At 48.3% G+C, this 21,342-nt stretch overlaps 1 protein-coding gene across 1 annotated transcript in view; it reads left to right on the top strand.

Moving 5' to 3' along the window:
• The first annotated feature begins 13,510 nt into the window (after nt 1-13,510).
• The window catches only part of ARFGAP3 (ADP ribosylation factor GTPase activating protein 3), a 44,451-nt gene continuing 36,619 nt past the window's right edge, over nt 13,511-21,342 (top strand). Inside the window, exons 1-2 of the mRNA XM_054582482.1 lie at nt 13,511-13,642; nt 18,733-18,851. Coding sequence (XP_054438457.1) covers nt 13,574-13,642; nt 18,733-18,851 — 188 coding nt within the window. The 5' untranslated portion in view covers nt 13,511-13,573. The remainder of the gene's footprint in view (nt 13,643-18,732; nt 18,852-21,342) is intronic.

Raw genomic sequence — 21,342 nt, 5'->3', positions numbered from 1 at the left:
CCTTGACAGAGTAAGAAACAGGCTCCAAGCCTTGACCGGGTGGCTTAGTGAGTTGGGCATCGCCCCACCGACTGGAAGGTCGCCGGTTCGATTCCTGGCCAGGACACAGGCCTGGGTTGTGGGCCAGGTCCCTGGCTGGGGGTGTATGAGAGGCAACCAACTGATGTTCCTCGCACACACTGATGTTTCCCTCTCTCCCTCCCTTCCTCTCTAAAAATAAATAGAGTCTTAAAGAGGAAGGGAGGGAGGAAGGAATGAACAAACAGATGGATGGACAGACCAGCTCCAAGAGTCAGACTGACCCAAGGAAGCCCGGCGGGTCTGTGCCGCTGAGGGAAATCCCCTCTGAGCCCTCCACCCTCTTAAGGGTGTGGGAGAAGCAAGGAGGCAGGCAGCCGCCACTGCAGCGGCATTTGGCCCAGCTCATGAAGGGCCCGGGACGAATCTTTGTCATCCAGCCACCTCGTCTGATGGGTGGTGGGCCCCTCCTGTCCCCTCCTGGAGCCCAGCAGAGCTGCCTGCTTCCCAGGCTGGACATCAGCCTCTGCCTCGCCACCCGGCCGCCATGGAGAGACGCAGGACGGTGGGGGGGGAGGGCCCAGAGCAGGCTCCTGGGGCACTTGGTGAGCTCGTGCACCCTCACGACAGTCCATGGGGGAGGCTCAAGTCACCCCGCTTTGCAGAAGGGGACACAGAAGGTCTGGAAACTCCAGTGAATTGCCCAAGGTCCTGTGACAGAACTGAGATTGGGCCCCCACCTGCACGGCTCCTAAGGGCAAACCAGGCCCTTCCTCTGTCCCTTCCCTGGCGACCGAGAGCAAGGGGCGAGCGGGAGGGTCAACCGCTGCTCGGCGAGGCCCTCTTCTCGGCCTCCAGCCGTCCCCAGAGCGCCTGCAAGGACCCTGAAGGGCCCTCTCCGCCCACCTGCCGGTCCAGTCCAGGCCCTTGGGTGAGCTGGGCCTCAGTTTCCCCAGGGGAGAGTGGTGCCCGCCTTCCAGTTGGAGGGTTGGAATGTGGTGGGAAGGCTACAGGAACTCAGGTGGTAACTCAGTGTGGTTATGAGTGACACCCCGCTGTCCGCGTCTGCAGCCAGGGCCCTCTCGCATCCTGGGCTGCCCCTCCCACACCCTCCGCACAGGGCCACCAAGCCCTCTTTGCCTCTGTCCTTCCCCTCCCCACTGCCACTGCCTGGGCCCAGCTGCCCTTTTGGCCCTGGATCACAGCTGTGTCCACACCACCCTAGGCAGCCTGTCCCAGTTCCCTGTCCTCACCGCGGGGCATGTCATCCTTGCCCCCTGGTAGTGCCCCGAGAGAGCACACAAGCCCTAGTCAAGTGACCCAGGCAAGGATCTGGCTCTGCTAAAGCTTAAATGAAAACCTGGGCCTTCTTAGGTCCCTGCAGACAGAGGACAGCGCTGGCCTCTGAGTCCCTAGCTTCACTGCAGGGTCCTTATCCACCTAGACACCTGCACGGCCTTGCCCCAGGCTGGCCTCTGGTGCGTGGCCTGTGAGCTGTGCCAAGGCCTTGGGTACTAGGGGCCAGGCTTGAAGGAGCGTGCGCACAACCCATCAGCACAGGGGAACCTGAGGCCAAGTGAGGGGAAGTGACATGCCTGTGCTCACAGAGCAAGTTGGGGGCGGGCTGAGCAAGGTCTGACCTTGAGGAGCCCCTCTAGGCGGGAAATTGGCAGGCTTCCTCTCTACTTTCTGTTCCTGGGCTCCATTCATTCACCAGGCATTTACTGAGCACCTGGTATGCAAGACTCAGTTGTGCCAGGACAGACATGAAGAAGGGACTGCGTTTGCCTTCAGGGAGCTCCAGTAGGCCAGGGAGGGACAGAGTCATTCTGACACCAAGGCAAGGGCAGCCAGAGAGGACGGGGCGGGACAGTCCTCTGAGGGTGTTCCTGTGGATCCTGGGGGTCAGCCTAGCGGCCTCAGGAAATCAGGAAGAACGGGTCTCCTAACGCCGCCCCAAGGGCGTACGGGGCCAGGTACTAAGCGGTTCTTGAGCTGCTCCCCCACCTCCAGTAGGGAGCATCCCCGCCTGGGCTCGCCTGTGGGACCGGAAGCCTCTCTGAGCCTCAGTTCCCATCAAGTGGGGATGACCGCAGGGTGTCCGGAAGTGGGAGCCCTGGCCAGGCAGCCACCCTGCCCTGCGGGTGCCTGGCGGCTACCTCTCCTCTCCGACCCTTCTCAGAGCCCCAGTGCTCTCCGGGCTGGCAGCTGCCCTTTCCTGCTCCCCTGCCAGCCCCTTCCCCACACGCCTGTAGTAAGTGCGTGCCCTGCCTGGGCCTCGGTTTTCCCAGGAAGAGCCGGCAGGGACCTTGGGCCAGGCCTCTGTGGTCTCTGTGGTGGGAGCGAGCGGAGGAGCCAGGGCCGGGATGGAGGCAGCCCCATGGTGCTCCCCAGGGGACACGCCTAGGCCAGGGATAGAGGCGGCTGCACTGCCTCAGGAGGGCAGAGCTGGGGCAGCACCAAATCTGGCCAGACCTGTGTCTGAGGCTCATTCCCTGCCACACAGGGCCAAGGCCAAGCAGGGGGTCAGAGGAACCAGGCTGACCCTGGCACCACCATAGAACCGGAAACTGCCCAGCCTGTGTCCCACCAGCCTCGGGCTTAACACTCATCAGCTACACGCCAGGCCCCATGCAGAGCACCTTTCCGGCGAAGCGTCACGTAAACCTCCTCACAGAGTATCAGCACCATTATACGGATGAGGAAACAAACCAGAGAGGTTGACTGACCTGCATCGGGCTGCACAGCAAGACAGGGCAGAGCTGGGGTTTGAACTCTAGAGTCCAGCTCCAAACAGCAGGTGCCGTTGTGGGAACCACTGCCTCTCAGCACCTGGAGGGCTCCTTACAGCCCAGTGTGCTAGGCCTCATGCCAGGGTTTCTGAGTGGCGCCCAGAGTGTGCAAATCTAACAAGTCCCCAGGAGATGTTGAGCCAGGACCACACTTTGAGAACCACTGGTCCAAACAGCAAGTCAGAGCTGCCAAAATACCAGCAATTCTACTTGCTTCTTGATTTGATCAGATGACCTGCGGATGCTCTTAACCCGACTCTAGAGCACAGGTGCTGGGCCCTGGGGCCCCAGAGACCAATTGGCCGCCCAGTCTGGCCAAGGAGGTAGGGACAACGTGCACGAAGAGAACCCAGGGGATCCAGGACACAGGCCAATGTGACATCCCATCTTGGGCTATTCTTATGACTCTCATACAAGGGACAGGGAGGGTGTGGCAGCAGCTAGAGAGAGGTGTCCCCAGGGTCAGATGGGCACCTTGCTGCATGCACTCAGGCAAGTCCCTTCATCTCCTTGACCCTCAGTTTCCTCATCTGGAAAATGATTCCTGTCTCCCCTTGTTGGTGATCACAGGAGGTCAAGGGCGTAAAAGCGCTTGGTCAGGCACAAACATGAGTACCTCATTATGAAGGCAGCCTCGCCCCAACACCATCCCAACGTAAGCTGACAGCGAACAAAGCACGCACACCCCAGCTGGAGACTCCACATCGTCCCCAGCCAGTAGTGGGGCATGCTCGCTTCCTCCGAGCCGTGTGCTCAGCCACGTGGGAAACTGTCAGAAGGCTGGCTTCTCCACATCAGAATCTGCAAAATACCTTCTTTCTTCTCTGAAGCTTCAGGCCAGTCTTGCAAAGGCCTAAAAACGAAGTCAATAAAGAGCATGGACCGTGAGGTCATATTTCCTGCATTCAAACTTGGCTCCAGCTGTGCTGCCTTAAGGAGCTGTGTGACCTTGACCATACAGGGGTGTCCAAACTTTTGGCATCTCTGTGCCACACTGGATGAAGAGTTGTCTTGGGCCACATGTTAAATACATTGTGACACATAATCACCAAAAAATCTCACAATGTTTTAAATAAATTTGCAATTTGGTGTTGAGCCACATTCACAGCCATCCTGGGTTGCATGCGGCCCGTGAGCCACAGGTTGGACATCCCTTAGTAAGTCTTGGTTTGCTCGTCTATAAAATGGGAATAATAGTAGCAAACATTTGTATTTTATTCAGGGACAGACCCTTTTCTAAAATCTTTAACATTTATTAACTCGTTGAATCCTCACAGCAGCCCCATTAACTGGGTAAATATTGTTATTCCTATTTTTATAGATGAGGAACTTGAGGCACGGAGAAGTTAGGTAACTTGCCGAAGGTGTGACAGATTCAGCCCTAGATTCAGCCGTGGGCAGTGCAGTGCAGGACCTGTCCACTAGGTGGTGCTGTTGGACTATGGGGGCGCCGGCCTCTGAGGGTGAGGAGGTGCCTGTCCCCCAGTCGTGCTCGTTGAATACCTGTCAGGACTGGAATTATCCCTTATGGAGCTGCCTGACCTGAAAGGTCAGCACTCTGCCTACCCTTCAGCACCGCTGGTATGTCGGTCTGCCCCAACAACTAGCAACCTCTTCTCTCTAGCCCAGTGCTTGCAGAGCTAAACGTAAAGGAAAAAATGAAATCACTTCTGGACCAATCACTGAAACTCAGATTACAGATGCTGCTTGACTTATGCCAGCGTTACATCTTATGTCCTGATAAACTTATCGCAAGTTGAAAATATCCTAAGTCAAAAATGCATTTATTGCAAATTATATGATTAACCATTATGCATGCTATACACCTGAAACTAATATAAAATGATATTAAATGTCCAAAAAAAGTTATATAAGTAGTTATTTTAAGAATGTTTTTAATACACCTAACCGACTGAACATCACAGCTTAGCCCCACCTGGTTTGTACTGAATGCCTATTGTTCCCCCACTATCGTAAAGTCAGAAAGTTGAAAAATTAAGTCAAACCATCACAGTTCAGGGACCGTCAGTATATAGTTTTAGGCTTCTCTGACTCCTTTGTGGAAAGGGCTAACATATAAAGGGAGGAAGGCGGGGACGAATGAACGGAGGAACTACAGAGGTAACGTCGCCCTTTGAGGAAAGGATGACCAATACCAGCTGTTGCTGGGCTAAAACTCCGATGAGCGAAGGAAAGTTTGGCGGCCAATGCCGCAGCGCAGCTGCAGAGACCTGAGTGGCCAGCCAAGAGGTATGAAGACAACAAGCCCTGAGCTCAATGGCATTCACTCACCAAGGGGAAACTGCGAACGAACTGTGCAGCTCATTGGCCACTTTGGTGTCAGGTTAGCCAGGCTGCTCCCACCCCTTTTTAATATTTTCAAATAATGTTGTTAATGATTTTCCTTAATTGTGTAAGGAACAAAAATTCAGGTGAATATTTAGAAGCTAAGCAAAAGTATTAAGAGAGGCATTGTCATTCACGATCCTGCCATCCAGAGGTCACGCTCGCTGCCATTCTGGTCTGCTGTAGTTTTTCTTGGCTTTTACCTGTTCATACACATGTGCACGTGTTTTCTTGTTGTTGTCATTAGTGTGTATTTGTTTTATGAAATTCGGATCATATTATAACTGTAGTTTGGTACCCTGCTTCTCCTCTTAACATGTAATCACAAGCATCTTCTCATGACCCTAAATATGCTTCAACTAAAAATATAATATTTAATGGCTGCATGGTATTCCATGTGTCATAAGTCCCGTACCGCTGAGCATTTGCTGTGTTTCCCATTTTTTCATTTTTACAGTGACAATTTACATACAGTAAAGTGCACTCCATTTAGTGTACAGTTCTGCGAGTTTTGACAAATGGAGACAGTTGTACAACCACTACCACCATCAAGATACAGAACTGTCCCATCATCCCCCAAATTTCTCCGTGCTCCTCTGTAGGCAATGCCACCTTATGTCCCCAGGCCCTGAAAATCAGTCCCAGTTCCCTGTCCTCAGCGTGGTGCTGGGAAGGGGTATGTCATCCTTGCTTTCTGCTTCTATAAGTTTGCCTTTTCCAAAATGTCATGTGAATGGAAGCACACAATATATAGCCTTTAGAAACTATCTTCTTTCACTTCACAAAATTTATTTTGAGATTCATCCATGTGGTTTTATGTAACAGTAGTTTGTCCCTTCTTACTGTGAGTAGTTTACCCTGAATGACTTTACCAAGGTTTGTTAGTCCAGTTGAAGGATATTCTGTTTTTGATGATTACAAATAATATGACATTCAAATACTATAGGCTGTTGTGCAAACATAAGTTTTCATTTCACTTTCCAATTACTTTTGCTATATTGTAATATTATACTATTGTAATATAATATGCTATATTATGATATTATTTTTGCTATATTGCAATATTATACTAATGAAGGTATTCCCAATCATGTATCCCATTAAAGGAGGTAATAGCATCAGCCTAGATTTCTGTTTTTAAAAAATCAAGTGTGGTGATTGCTGAGGGAAGGTGGGTATAAGTTGACTAAATGGTAATGGAAAAAATATAATAAAGATCAAATCAAAAGGAAAATAATACAGTAATTAACTAATAATAGAATAAAAATAGAATAAAATGATTCATGCCTTTTCAAAAATAAATAAATTATTATTTAAACACTTTACCTTTTAAAATGGGGCGTTTATAAATTTCCAAGTGTGCATTGCCTGAACATACAGGGCTGGTGGAAATAAGATAAGGCTCATGATTCATTCCATGGTCCATTTTCTAATGTATCTGACCTGTACAGAAGTGACAATGACTAACAGATAATGCTCACTTGTTTTCTATTCAGCACTAACTAAAGTCCATTGGGTTCACCAGGAGCAAGGGACAAGATCTGTGCCTCTCTCACTTTGTCATTTATCATATGACTGTCTAGGAATGTCCAGTTTTTTTCTAGAGTGGCCTTTGGCTTTCAGCAAGCTCCTATTCAACTGTGAATGAATAAAAATAAACAAAAGCAGTTCCTCAAATAACGTCATTTCATTCAATGTCATTTGGTTATCACGTTGTAGGAACTTTTGTTTATATCAATTAGTCGGTTAAAACTGGCTTCATTGTCCTTGTTTTTCTCAGTCGCAGACTCTTTCCACAACACTAAATGAGGACTTACTGAAATGCCATTTCCCTTGGTCACAGCCACCCCAGGAAGTCTTCATAAAAAATAGCAGGATATAATGGGCTTCTGGCCAAGATGGAGGCATATGTAAATACACTTTGCTTCCTCGCACAACCAAAAGAAGGACAACAACCAAATTAAAAACAAAAACAACCAGAACTACCAGAAAATCAAACTGTATGGAAGTCCAACAGCCAAGGAGTTAAAGAAAAAACATTCATCTGGACTGGTAGGAAGGGTGAAAATGGGCAGCTGGGGCAGAGAGGACACGTGGCAAGGTGGCAGCTGGAGGACCGGGCAGTCCCACATTTGCATGCAGACAAACAGGGAGGAACAACGGGGTAGCAAAACAGGCTGTGCAACCCAGGATTCCAGTGCAGGAAAAGAAAGCCTCAAAACCTCCGGTTGTAAAAATCTGTGGGGGCTGCGATGGCAGGAGAAACCCCCAGCCTCACAGGAGAGTTTGTTGGAGAGACCCACAGGGTCCCAGTACTTACACAAACCGACCCACCCAGGAATCAGCACCAGAAGGGCCCAGTTTGCTTGCGGGTAGCAGGGGAAGTGACTGAAAGCTGGCCAAGAACTGAGCAAGCTGCATAGTTCCCTCTCTGACCCCTCCCCTACATACAGCACCACAACACAGCTACTTTGGTGCTGCTATCCTGTCCTGGAGAATACCTAAGTTTCTGCCCCTTACAACATAACAGGAGCGCCAAGACAAAGAAATATGGCCCAAATGAAAGAACAGTTCAAAACTCCAGAAAAAATACAACTAAGCAACGAAGAGATAGCCAACCTATCAGATGCACAGTTCAAAACACTGGTAATCAGGATGCTCACAGAAATGGTTGAGTATGGTTACAAAATGGAGGCAAAAGTGAAGGCTATGCAAAGTGAAATAAAGAAAAATACACAGGGAACCAACAGTGAAGGGAAGAAAGTGAAGAAAAAGTGAAGAAAAAGTGAAGAAAGTGAAGAAAACCAGGACTCAAATCAATGATTTGGAGCAGAAGGAAGAAACACACATTCAGCTGAAACAGAATGAAGAAGAAAGAACTCAAAAAAAAACAAAGAGAGGCTTAGGAACTTCTGGGACAACTAAAGGTTCCAACATCTGAATCATAGGGGTGCCAGAAGGAGAAGAGGAAGAGCAAGAAATTGAAAACTTATTTGAAAAAATAATGAAGGAGAACTTCCCCACTCTGGTGAAGCAAATAGACTTCCTGGAAGTCCAGGAAGCTCAGAGAGTCCCAAAGAAGTTGGACCCAAGGAAGCACACACCAAGGCACATCATAATTACATTACCCAAGGTTAAAGATAAGGAAAGAATCTTAAAAGCAGCAAGAGAAAAGGAGACAGTTACCTACAAAGGAGTTCCCATAAGACCATCAGCTGATTTCTCAAAAGAAACTTACAGGCAAGAAGGGGCTGGCAAGAAGTATTCAAAGTCATGAAAGCCAAGAACCTACATCCAAGATTACTCTATCCAGCAAAGCTATCATTTAGAATGGAAGGGCAGATAAAGTGCTTCTCGGATAAGGTAAAGTTAAAGGAGTTCATCATCACCAAGCCCTTATTATATGAAATGTTAAAGGGACTTATCTAAGAAAAAGAAGATCAAAACTATGAACAGTAAAATGACAACAAACTCACAACTATCAACAACTCAACCAAAAAACAAAAACAAACTAAGCAAACAACTAGAACAGGAATAGAATCACAGAAATGGAGATCACATGGAGGTTTATCAGCAGGGAGGGGGAGGGAAAAGAAGTGGGGAAAAGGTACGGGGAATAAGAAGCATAAATGGTATGTACAAAATAGACAGGGGGAGGTTAAGAATAGTATAGGAAATGGGGAAACCAAAGAACTTATATGCACAACCCATGAACTAAAGGCAGAGGGGATGTTGGTGGGAGGGGGATGCAGGGTGGAGAGGAATAAAGGGGAGAAAGAAACAGGACAACTGTAATAGCATAATCAATAAAATATACTTTAAAAAAATAGCAGGACAATACACAGACGGCAATGTGAATCTGTCTGTTGTCTGGGCCCTGCTTTCAAACCCTCCTGTCTTCTATTATTCTCAAATCTCAAATCTCACCTTGTTCTCAGTTTGTTCCTTTAGTTCCTCCTTCTCTTCCTCAGTCTAATTTTTACCACTGTCCAGAAAGTATCCAGCCATGTGCTATGAAAAATAGAGGTGTTTATTGAAGAAGATACAAGAAACATTGTACATAGGACAATGACGCCTCTGTCCCCTTCAAAGAAGGCGCTTGGGACCTCACACAATTCTCCCAGTTGCCATCACCTGCCCTGTTGTATTTTCCTGAATCTCATCGGCGGTCTGAAAGCTCTTCCTTTTCAAAGATGATTTTAGTTTTGTGAATATCCAGAAGTTGCAGGGTGTCAAATCTGGGATGGAGCGGGGCTGAGATGCTTGGGTGATTTGCTATTTTGCCACAAAACTCTGCACGAGATGTGATGCATGAGCAGGCCCGTTGTCATGATGAAGCTGCCAATCACCAGTTGCCCATAGCTGCAGCCTTCTGAACCATCCGAATAGTTTCCGCAGAGGAATGTTTAAGCTTAATACAAAATTTGATGCAGATTCATTGCTCTACTCACTCAGTCATTTTGAATGCAGCAGTCACACAGTACACACGTTCACTCAACAGCATCTACTGCCCTCATTGACTAGTACAGTGAAGTTCCATTGTCCATGCATATGCATTCTAGCCCACCCTTGTTGGCTGCCAGTTTCTATCAATGTTGCCTAACCCATTCTCATTATGTTAACAATGGCTGGACTTTTCCTGGGCAGACTTCATGTTTTCACTGGGTCTAGAGTTCTGTGTTGACATTTGTTTTTCTCTCAGAACTTTAAAAATGTCACTCCCTGTTCTGGTTTGCCTTCTTTCAGATAAATCTTCTGTAATTTTTATCTGTATTCCTCTGTATGTAATGCTTCTTTTTTCTCTGGCTGTCTTCAAGATTTTTATCTTTATCTTTGGTTTGCTGCAGTTTGACTATGATATGTCTAATACTTTTTTGTTTTAGGGTTCTCTGAGCTTTCTGATCTATGGTGGTGTAATTTTCATTTGTTTTGACAAATGTTCAGTCATTATTATGTCTTCAGATATTTTTTCTGCCCCATTTTCTCTGTTTTCTCCTTCTGGGACAGTAAATATTTGCTATTGTCCCACAGCTCTGAGTTGCTCAGTTCCTTCCCCTCTTCATCCTACTCTTTTTCTCTTTGTGTTTCAGTCTGGGTAATTTCTGTAAACCTTTTCCATGTTTCTCAGCTGTGTCAAGTCTACTTATGAGGCCATTGAAAGGCTTCATCTCTAATATTGTGGGGTTTTGTTATTTGTCTCTAGTATTTCCATTTACCTTTCATATAGTTTCCATCTCTCTGCTGAAATTTCTTTTTGTCATACATGTTCCCCACATTTCCCCTAGATTATTTAACATAAACATAGTTGTTTTAAAATTCTGACATCTGGAGCTTCTCTAAGTCTTGTCCGATCATTTGATTACCTTATTTCTTGACACTGTTTTTCCTTGCTCTTCTTGGTGCCTCAGAATTTTTTTTAAAATAGTGGACATTGAATACCAAACAGCGGTTCTCAACCAGGGTTGATTTTGTCCTCACAGTAAAGAATTATCTGGCCCAAAATGTCAATACTGCTGAGGTTGAGAAACCCTAATGTAGAGGAATAGAGACTAAAGTTAACTGTATTTGCACTTGAAAGTGGGCATCCTTCTGTCAGGTCATTAGTGTGGGGATTGAGTCAAATTAGGTAGCCGTTAGGTATGGTTTTGTTGTTCTCTATTTATCTTTAGTGAACGATAGAATTCAAACTCTTTTAGCAGTGGACTGATGTAACTAACCTTGTGCTTACCGTGTGGGCTAGGGTGCCAGAGGTGTTTACTGCCACGCTTGTCCCCCCTTCTGTGGTAGACTGCTGCTGCTTATTACTTAGTCTAGGCTCACAAATGTATTGGGGGGAAGGTTCTCCGTTGCCCTTGTCCAGCCTGTCTTAGGCTTTGTGAGTCTGGGACTCTGGGATGGGGCTTTTTCAACATTTCTGTCTTCCTCCTGGTGAAAGCAAACCTCTGCATGGTGTCTGTGATTGGTCTTTATTGGGACTTTCATCTCCCTCTTCCATTGGCAACAAACCGGTGTCTGGTATGGATATAGGATTCTGAACCCAAGGAGTTTCCTGACCTTTCCCCAGTGATAGAGGGATTTTGCTTCTATCCTTCCCCTGCAGCAGAAATTTTGTCTACCCTTTAAAACGTTAGAGGATTTCCTATCCTCTTTTGGATTTGGTATTACTGGGTTTTGCTCTTCTTCCCCCCGCCCCTTGCCCCCCACAGAAATGGATCTTTACCTGTACCCCAAGGGAGAGTTTGCTGCTCTTGCATACTACCGGTGGGATTTTGTGCCTGTCCCCCAACAGTTGCATGCCTGCCCCACAAGGGGTTTCTCTCCATCTCTTTCTCAGTCTCCATCTTTCTTGTGAAGAAAGAATTCTGTTGGAGTTTTATGGAAAAGTGCTTTTGAGTGAATGTAAACTCCCTTTGTACCTAAGGCCCCTGACTACCTCAAACACCATGTTAGCTCACATTTGGCCTTTAAGAATTCATTAAAATTTTAAGTGATTTCCTCTTGCCCACTTGTATGGCAGCCTCTTTTTCCTGTGCTCTGCCAAAGGTGAAGGAGTTCTTGTGTTCCGTCTCTTTTGGAATTCCGTTTACTTGGTTGCTTTGCAAATTCAGCTCTCTGAGGGGCTCAAGAGATTATGATTTTGTAGATTATCCAGCCTTTTCTCATTATGAGATTGGAAATGATGTTCTTTGTCCTTATACATTCTAAGCCCACACCAAAAATCTTTATTGAATGTATACTATGTGCCTGACATTATTTTAGGTACTGGGGATAGGGAGGTAGACCAAACAGATCTGATCTCATGAAATTTATATTCAGTTGAAGGGAGGTAAGTATATTTACATATTATATCAGGTGATAAGTTCTGAAGAACAGTGAAGCAGATGAGAGAAAAAGCAGTAATGGTATTTTTCCCTTCCCTTATGCCTGCATATTACACTTTATTTTACTTTTTCTTCTCCTCAGGGATCTCTGAGTTGGAGAGTTGAACAGACATACTCTGCCATAATTTGATATATAAATTGCTAAGATTTCAGTTCCAAACACTAAATGGGACCCATCATCCCCACCAGAAAGGATATGACTTCCTTATAAACATGCCAGGCGTTCTGTTTAAGGTCAAACTAATACCAACAGACACAAAATACAGGGGTATACACTTTGACTCAATATAAGGAAGGACTTTCAAATAGTCACAGATGTCTGCAAAAATAAAGAGGGATACTGTTCTGGAAGGTAATATCTTTCCTTTCCTTGGATAAGATCCAACCTATACCTGGCACCTTTCCAACTTCCCCTGAGGGCATCTAAGCAGACAGGTGAGGCGAGCAATCCTAGCCTCTAAAAGAAGACAGTGGCCAAAGGCTTGTCCTGGGAAGCTGCCCTCCTGTGCACCTCAGCACTGCTTCTTTATCTCCCACCCCATTGTACAGATGAACAAACCAAGTTTTAGAGAAGAGTAATGACTTGACCAAGATCACAGAGCTAGGAAGTAGGCGGTGGAACTGGGCTTGGGGCCAGGGTATTGCATCTAACTCCTCAATCTGTTATCTTTCCCCGCACCACATAACCTCAGGCGACACCTTCTGGTGGCTCCACACCCACTGTTCCAAAAGAGGCAACTTTCTCCAAATTCAAACCCCTTTTGCTGGTAAAGTTAGCCAAAGCGTAGGATGCAGTCCGAGGTGCTGGAAACATGAAGCTTCTTGCCTGTACTGACCAGTTCTGACTGAGCACCTTTTGCCTCACGAGAACTGCTCTCTCTCCCTGAGCTTAGATACACACCGGTACTTTAAGAAAATCAATTTTCGGCGTATAAAGCTTCTTCCCTAGGGCAAAAAAATTTAGGGGACTGATGAAAACTCGGTATCTGGACTCCAGTCCTCTCTGTGGGGCGTCGGAAACGGCAAGTAGGCGTCGGAAACGGCAAGAAGGCTCTTCAAGTTTCCTCCTTTGCCACTTGGAGTAACTGGTTCTGCCGCACTGACAGGGAGGGGGCGAGAAGACCTTGGCCAAGGAAGCAGTCCGTTAGTTGAAACGGCAATCCGTCAGCCGAAATGGTGGGGGATCCGAAGGCCGTGCGCATGGGGACAAACCTCACCCAGGCCCAGGTTCGCTTCCACTAGTAAGAACGGTAAGCGAAGACCTCGAAAAGGCGCGTTAGCCTCCTGCGCAAGCGCGTGCAGCGTCGGGGGCGGGGCTTTAGTGGGCGGAGCCAGTGGCACAGCTAAGCGAGGCCTGAGTCGAGGTGCGTGCGCCGGATGTGGGCGGGGCCGAGGGCTGGGCCTAGGTGAGCGGGGCCTGGCCGTCACGCGCAGCCCCGCCCCCTGGGCAGATGTCTGGCTCCGGGAGGCGGCAACCGCTCCTACTCGGCCCTTCCCGGTTGGCTGGAACAGCTGCGCCTCAGTTCTCTGGTGACTATGGGGGACCCCAGCAAGCAGGACATCCTGACCATCTTCAGGCGCCTCCGCTCCGTGCCCACCAACAAGGTAGTGTCCGCCAGGCGTGTTCAGGCTTGCGTGGCATCCCTGCCAGACCCCGCGGGCGCCCTGCGGTGCCAGTGTCCGCGGCCGCGGGAGGAGGAGCTGGCCCGGCCTGTGACACGTCGCACTTGCGGCTGCGGCGGCTGGGCCTCTCCTGGGTCCGAACCGCGCGCCGCCCCCCAGCCTCAGCCCAGGCGGAGCAGGGGAGGGGGCGCACACCTGAGCCCGAGGGCGGGGCGGGCAGCCGGGGGTTCTGGGGGCAGGAGGCGAGAGCACCTGGGGGGTCCTGGGGGCGGGGGGCAGACGCTCGTGGGTTCCTGACACCGGGCGGAGGAGCGTACGCGGGGCGGGAGCGGCCTTTTGGGGTGGCCGAGTGGACACTGTGGGCTCCTGAGAGAGATGGGGGCGAGCCTGGAGGTCCCGAGAGAAGGCTGGGGAGGATCCCCCGGGGTTCCTGCGAGTGGGGCGGACACCGCAGGCCACCTGTGGCCCAGCTGGGACGCATGCACCGGGTCAGTGCTCCAGCTGGTAGCACTGGGCGTTTGGGAGAGCTCGGGTCGGCCCCTCCCCACCCTAGAATGGACCCCTAAAGATTCTCAGGGCGCCTGTTGGAGCCTGATTGGTTCCCTGTGTCCCTTGATGGCAGCTTCGGTGTTCCTCTGTGACAAACCTGCTCAGTGGTTAGTGCAAGGACTCCCAGCTCTTTTCTCTTTCTAAGAAAGCCCAACACAGACCCTTTCCCTTCCTCCCCTTTGGGTCTCGTTGGAGACTGGGGTTTTCCTTCTGTTCCCACCTCCAGAGGCTGTCCCCTCTTCGTCCCCCATGGTTTTTGCAACTTTTGGAAACTGGCTGGAGCTGGGATGACGCATTGGGGCACAGTGACGCCCTCCTCTGAGGATCACAGGTCCGGATGACAGGGCGGACTGGATCCTGGAGGGTGCAAAGGGCTGCTCCGTCAGCGTGGACTCTCTCCTCTCCACCTGTGACAGGAGTTCAGCGGGAGCCCCATCGTCACCTCCAAAGTGAACAGCTGTTAACAGACATGGTCATGAGCTGTGACATGGTGGCATAGGAAGTTCCTGAGTTTTACAAAATTTAGGTGTCTTTGTATTAAGTCTTGATGGTAGAGGGGAGCCCATAATTCTACAGCCTAAGGGGAGTGAGAAAGGAACGATTCTGTGGATGTGGTGTCTGATGAAGGCAGGAGTGTCAGGAGGAGGAAGACTCCAGGAAATCTCCAGAACCAGTGTCTTTGCTAGTTTCTTGACTTTCCATTTTAGAGCCAGCTGTTAATACAGAGTGGTTCCTATCTACCTAGACAACATTCGGGTCTGCAGTTAGCAGTGTAGAAACTGTATATTTTTGTCTGCTTTATTTCAGAAACATAACATTAAAGGGAAAGTACCCTTTTTAAAATAAGAAGTCAGTGTCTTTCTACCAAGAGCCACTTTGAGGGACATATATGGGCACACTTGTAAATTGTTATCCAGACCCTGCTGCTTTCTAACTATGTCTCCTTGGGCAGGTCACTTGAACACTTACTTTGTACTTTATTTTCCTCAACTGAAAAAAGGGACATGAGCAGGATCTACCTCAGAGGGTCATTGTGAGGATTAAATGAGAAAACCCTGGAAAAGTACTTAGAACAGGACCTGCATATACTGTACTAGTCTTCAATACATGTCAGCTGTTATTTATTATTTTTATTATGAACAACATACCTGTGAAACATTTTATATTCTGTAATAGGATTAATAAAAGCGTTGCGCAAAAATAATTTCTGGTAATGTTCCACAGTATCGTGCTACATGTCTTGATTAAGACTTTTTATATGATCATTAGCAAGGAACGATTACCCAAAGATGAAAACTAGTTTTAATGATGTGGAAGAGTTGGATGACAATAAGCATTTTCAAAGTTGAGTTCCAAAAAGAAGCTCTAAGATACACGAGACAGGAAAGCTAGGTAAAGAAAAACAACTCCGTTTACTTTTAGAATGTGGTGTCCAATTTCTTCCTGTCGTGTATGATGACCATTTGCTCTGGACCAAGGGTTTTAGCTCATAAGGGTCAGTTTTCTAGTTTGTGAAATCCGTCCTTAAAGCTATACTCTTCCTTAGTTTTCTGTTGATTGCTTGAATAATTCATTCAGCAAAAATCCATTGAGCACCTGCAGTGTGCTGGGCACTGAACCAAGCATTGTGGGTACACTGCTGCACCCTCAACAGAGAGACAGGCTCCTGCCTTCAGGGAGTGGATAGTCCAGTGGACAGAGGACAGGTCAAGGGCCGCCTGGCGGTGTGAGAGACAGTGTGGTACGGGGCGCAGACTGCTGGGGTCCATTCCCTGAGATACCGTTTCTTAGCTGATACTTCATAATTCCTTAGTTTTCTCTAAAACAGAGATCAAAACTGCATGCTACATAATTTGGGGGAATGCAGAATGAAAACGGAGGGACCTTGTTTGAAAAGTTCTGAGAATGTTAAAGTGAGACAGCAGAGCATTAACCAACCATGGGCCCTTCTGAGTGCGGGGCCCTGCGGGACTTGCAGGTCACACACACACCCTGGCAGCTGGCCCCGATGGGACCGTCATGAAGATTCAGGTGGCTACCAACAGCGCCCGACAGGGAGTCCACGTTCAATATCAGCTCTTGTTTCTGTAGCAACTGTCGCTCTCATCATTAGTCAAAACGATTTCTTTTTCATCAACAGAATAACTCATATTCTGCTTAGAAAAGCATCATCTTTGTACAGTCCCCACTCTCAAAGCAGTCCCCGTGCTCCGCAGGAGACTCCAGGCGGCCTTGGTGAGGGCCACACTGTGTTTCCAGCTGCTCCTGCCCTCCAGTCCCACAGGTCCGCTCCCAGCTCGTCCGCTCTCCCACCCTGCAAGCTGCCCCTGCTACCTGTATTTGTGTTTAATGGCACTTTGTGCCAGGCTGGGTGCTCAGCTCAGGTGACCAAGATAGACTGGGCCCCAACTTCCGTTGAGCTACATTCTAGCAATTCCTCCTTCGTGGGTGGGTGAGGAGGATGCTGAAGTGGCGGGTCCCCAACTGCTGTCCTCCCACAGCCAGCCCCTCCACCACCTCGGGAGTGGCCCTCCGATGCCTGCTCCAGGCTGCATACACCTAATCTCTGCTGTCACCTGTGTTCACAGCGCCATTTCCTGCCTGCCTCTTACAGCCCATTTAGACTCTCCTTTAGATCCCAGATGCCTCCTGGACCCTGTCTAGGAAACATTTTGCATCCTGTCCTTGCTTCCTAAGATTCAACCTTGCAACTAATTATCTCGCACACTAGACTGCTGGTCTGTGCACTCTGGGCACGCCTGCGGAAACCTTTGTACGTCCGCTTTGTGGGCTGGGCGCTGGGTCCATACTTGATTGTACATAAATACACAACTGTCCATTGAGTAAGTGAGGGATTCCAAATGGCCCCTCGTAGAGACAGCACCTTTGGCACAGTCCCACGGAAAGAGAGTCCTTACTCTGGTGGCCGTCAGCACAGGGCGCCCGAGTCTCCCTGTCCTCTCCCTCTGCGGGGAGCTCTGCAAAGGCCAGCACATGGCCTGGCAGGGGGCAGGGGCTCAGCAGGTTTGTGGAATCAGCGATGCCACCTACTTCTCAATTCCTCAGTGCCATCACAGTGAGTGGCCGGCACCTTTCACGTCCATTGTCACTCCACCCCCACAATTCATACGCGCTTAATGTGAGCCTCTTGTGAGGAGGGGCTTGGGTTTTGGGAAGCCCGCTCATGTTTTTGCACTTGCATTGCCCTCAGAAGGCCAGAAGCCAGGTCTCTCTTGATGATTATAATCAGGACAATCTCCAGATAGGTGACTCTGCCTATAAACTGTGTCTAAAGTATAGGCACTTTTTTTCTGGAAAGAAAATTATAAACAATTCTATTAGTGGAATTACTGTCCTGTAGCCCTGACTTTAAAGATTGTATTTATATATTTTTAGAGAGAGGGGAAGGGAAGGAAACAGAGAGGGAGAGAAACACCATTGTGTGAGAAACAGTTGCTTCCCACACGCCCCCTACTGGGAATGGGCATGTGCCCTGACTGGGAATTGAACCAGCAACCTTTTGGTTCACAGGCCAGTGCTCAATCCACTGAACCACACCAGTCAGGGCCTGACTTTAATTAATTGTGTTAATTTCCATGGCAAGCATTACATATTTTAAAGAACTTTTACGCTTCTGTTATCAGATGAATAATGTCTGACTTTGGTCAGTGTTGAGGAAGGCTAGCTCGGGGTCTCTCAGAGGCTGAGGTCCCTGAAAGCTGGGGTTGCCACAGCCCGGCTCGCTCACATGGTGGGCAGCTGGCCCTGCTCTGCTCTGCACCAGCTGCTGGGCTGCGGGCCTCACTTCCTCCCCACCCGGGTCCCCCCACTCTGCCGCCCAGGTGTCCTCGGGCCCTGGAGGCTGGCTTCCCCCAGAGCCAGTGATGAGAGAGAGATGGGGAGGAAGTAAGTCACGGCATCTTTTATGACCTACTCTGGAAATGACAGAATTTCTGCCGTATTATGGTCACACAGACCACCTGGGAGCAGTGGGGGGCGGGGGGGTTACACAGGAGGGGAGGAGCACCGTGGGCTCTGGCTGCTGTTCTCCTCCTCCGCCAGCTGAGGACAGACGTGTGTACAGTGCCCGCCATCCATTACAGAGCCACTGTCCAGGGGACAGGGAGGCCTTGAGCGTTCTCAGCAGGGGACTTCCATAGCAAGTGTTTACATGACTGGCAGGAACCCTGCTAATGCTTCAAGGACAGGTAATGTTTGAGAGGATACACACCTGAGTCCTCTTCACCACCCATACTGCATAGTGGTATAACAGATTCATGATAATATATAATTTACTGTATAATTAATGTATTAATATAATTATATTAATATAATATAGTAATAATAATAAAAGTAACTGAAATTTGAGGTTTTAAAAAATCTAGTTGAGATAGTTTCTATTAAACAGTTTAAGCTGTGAAGGTTAAGCAGCTTTCAAGCTAAATCATGTATTGCGTCCTGTGGGAGGGCTCGTTTGGCTAATATAAAGCAGTTAATAATTGAGTTTTCAAATTTTCTTTCAGGTGTGTTTTGATTGTGGTGCCAAAAACCCCAGCTGGGCGAGCATAACCTATGGGGTGTTTCTTTGCATCGATTGCTCAGGGTCACACCGGTCACTCGGGGTTCACTTGAGTTTTATTCGGTAAGTAAATCTGTCCCCATTTGCGGGGTGGGAGGGATTACCTTGTCACATGGGTCTCTTTCCCCTTTTTTATGTTCCCTTTGACATCGAGTAAAATGAGCAGTTGGTTATCAGTTATGGAGACTTAAGTCATAATTAAGTCAACTGGGAAAATGAGTTATTTTCTGTTTAGTTACTGTATATAGAGCTCTGTCAGAGACAGGAGGCTGTGGTGTTGAACAGTCAGAATGGAGGGTATGACACAGCATTTCCTTTCCCTTTATGATTTTCTAATAACCTAGCAGCACAAAGGAGTCCTGCTGTGGCACCGGAGAATGGGAGCCAGGGGCTGCGGGCTGCCCCGCACCCCGCCAGGCGAGAGCTGCTGTCGTCCTCGGAGCAGGGTTCCAGCGCTGTCCTGCGGCCCTGGCCCCCAGGCACCGATACCACGAACCCCAAGTGAGGGTTTCTGCGTGGACTTTAGTAGCAGTTACAAATGCTTGTAATAGGAACGTCTTTCTTCTCTTTTCATCTGAAGTCTTGGGCTGCATTGGCTCCTCCTGACAAGTTCCTATCATCCACTCCAATACTGGTATGGGTGGGGCGGAGGCCTGGGTGGGGCCTTTGTGTGCAAGAGAGAAAGGCGCCCCCTCTGGACACACACAGCCCCAAGTCCAGTGGGAGGTGGCGGGTGCCCTTGTGTGAGGTAGAAGAAATTGAGGTGGTAAAAGAAATAATCCAAGGGTTCCAGCGGGGCTCAGGGCTGGAAAGCCGAGTAAGGCCTGCACTTCAACAGCTGAGTGTGGCCGGTGGCCGGGGCACCCCTGCGCAGCCGCGTGGGATCCCTTTGATTGTTGGCCACCTCCAACCAGGTCCCCTATTTCCCTTCTACTTCTTTTCCCAGGGAAGGAACCAGCTAGACAGGCAGATAGACTACTTAGAATTGTGGCAAGCAATTTTATCTTATATTATGACTTGAGGAATATTGATACAACAAAATTACTCTAAAGAGCATTTGTTCCTAAAGCATAAAGTCTATTCTAATTCATAATGAGGTATTTTGCATGATAGCATAAAACCTGAATAGTAATAATAGCAACAAAATTTTCTTTTTTTAAATGTTCTTTTTGTTTTGTTTTTTTAGATTTTTATTTATTTATTTTTAGAGAGGGAAAGGGAAGGAAGGAGAAACAAAGGGAGAGAAATACCAATGTGTGGTTGCCCCTCATGCGCTCCCTACAGGGGACCTGGCCTGCAACCCAGGCATGTGCCCTGGACTGGGAATCGAACCAGCGACCCTTCGGTTCTCAGGTCGGTGCTCAATCCTCTGAGCCGCACCAGCCAGGGCTAATTTTCTTTTTTAATATATTACTTTAATTTTTTTTTCCTTGGGTTTTTTTCCCCCAGAAATCAGTTTGGGAAGGCCTGTTGTGCTAAATATTAATAGCCATATCTCTCCATAATTAATTATCTAGAAAGGGCAAGTCTTCTGTTTGTTCTTACTGGTTTTAGAGTGTCAGTTTCTTGTCTTCTTTTCTTTTTCTTAGCTGCAGTTTTCCGAAAATTTTGAATACCCTATCCTGTCCTTGTCCAGTTTTTAAATCTTGAAGGAGTCAGTTGCCCGGGCAAGTTTATTTTCAGTGTCCTTCCTTCGCACCCCCAGGTCAGTTGTTACTGGTTGACATGCAGTCTTGCTCTGCCCAGAGCCCAGAAAGGGTGGACTCAAGGCAGTAGTGGTTGTCCTTCTTTCTCTCTTTGCTGTGTTCTTTCCTCTTCTTCTCTGCCAAGCCCTGCCCTTCATACCCTGGTCCTCCCTTTCCCTCCCCACTGAAGTGTGCCGCCAGACCCAGCCCTTCCGGGAAGTGAGGAAGTTTTTGGGCGTGTTCTGTGGTCGAGGGGAGGGCTGACCTGGAGCCTGGTGAGGCTGGACAGCAGGGTCTGTTTGGGCTCTTGCTGGTTTAATCACTAGCTTTGTAAAAGTCAGATAAATATAACTGTATGAATCACAGTTCTTATAAATGATTCCGAAACAATGGTTAAAAATTACTGGTAAGAGGGCAGCAGTCTAGGGTTTGGGCAAGACAAAGTCAAGGGTGATAAGGGTGCTTGGCATCTTTTTTTTTAAGAGGCGGCAGGCTGTTCTTGGAACTCTTTTTTACTGATAAAAAAAATTACAAGCACTAGCTTATCAGGAAAAACATTGTATCTTGACTCATATAAGGATTATGGAGGTTGTGGGAACCCTATTTTCTCCTTTACGTAGTCAGTTAACTAGAGCTATTTGGTTAAAGTGACAACTCACTCTTCAACTTTTCTTACATTTTCTGCTTACTTTTCCTTAGCACTCAGATTCTCTTACCTTTCACCATCTCTTTGTCCAGACTAAAGACAGGAAAGAGCCCGCAGGGCGCCACCTCTGCGTGCGGGGACGGGCACCAATGAGCGGCGCGAGCCGCTCTCGCAGGCTGACCGAATTCAAGTCCGCCGCCACCGAAACATTCTGCTGGAAATC

Source organism: Pteronotus mesoamericanus, unplaced genomic scaffold, assembly GCF_021234165.1.
Source record: "Pteronotus mesoamericanus isolate MK-2021 breed Mesoamerican mustached bat unplaced genomic scaffold, CSHL_Meso_final contig_702, whole genome shotgun sequence".
Classification (NCBI taxonomy): domain Eukaryota; kingdom Metazoa; phylum Chordata; class Mammalia; order Chiroptera; family Mormoopidae; genus Pteronotus; species Pteronotus mesoamericanus.
The sequence above is the reverse complement of the archived record's forward strand: the minus strand, read 5'-3'. Positions and strand labels throughout refer to the sequence as shown.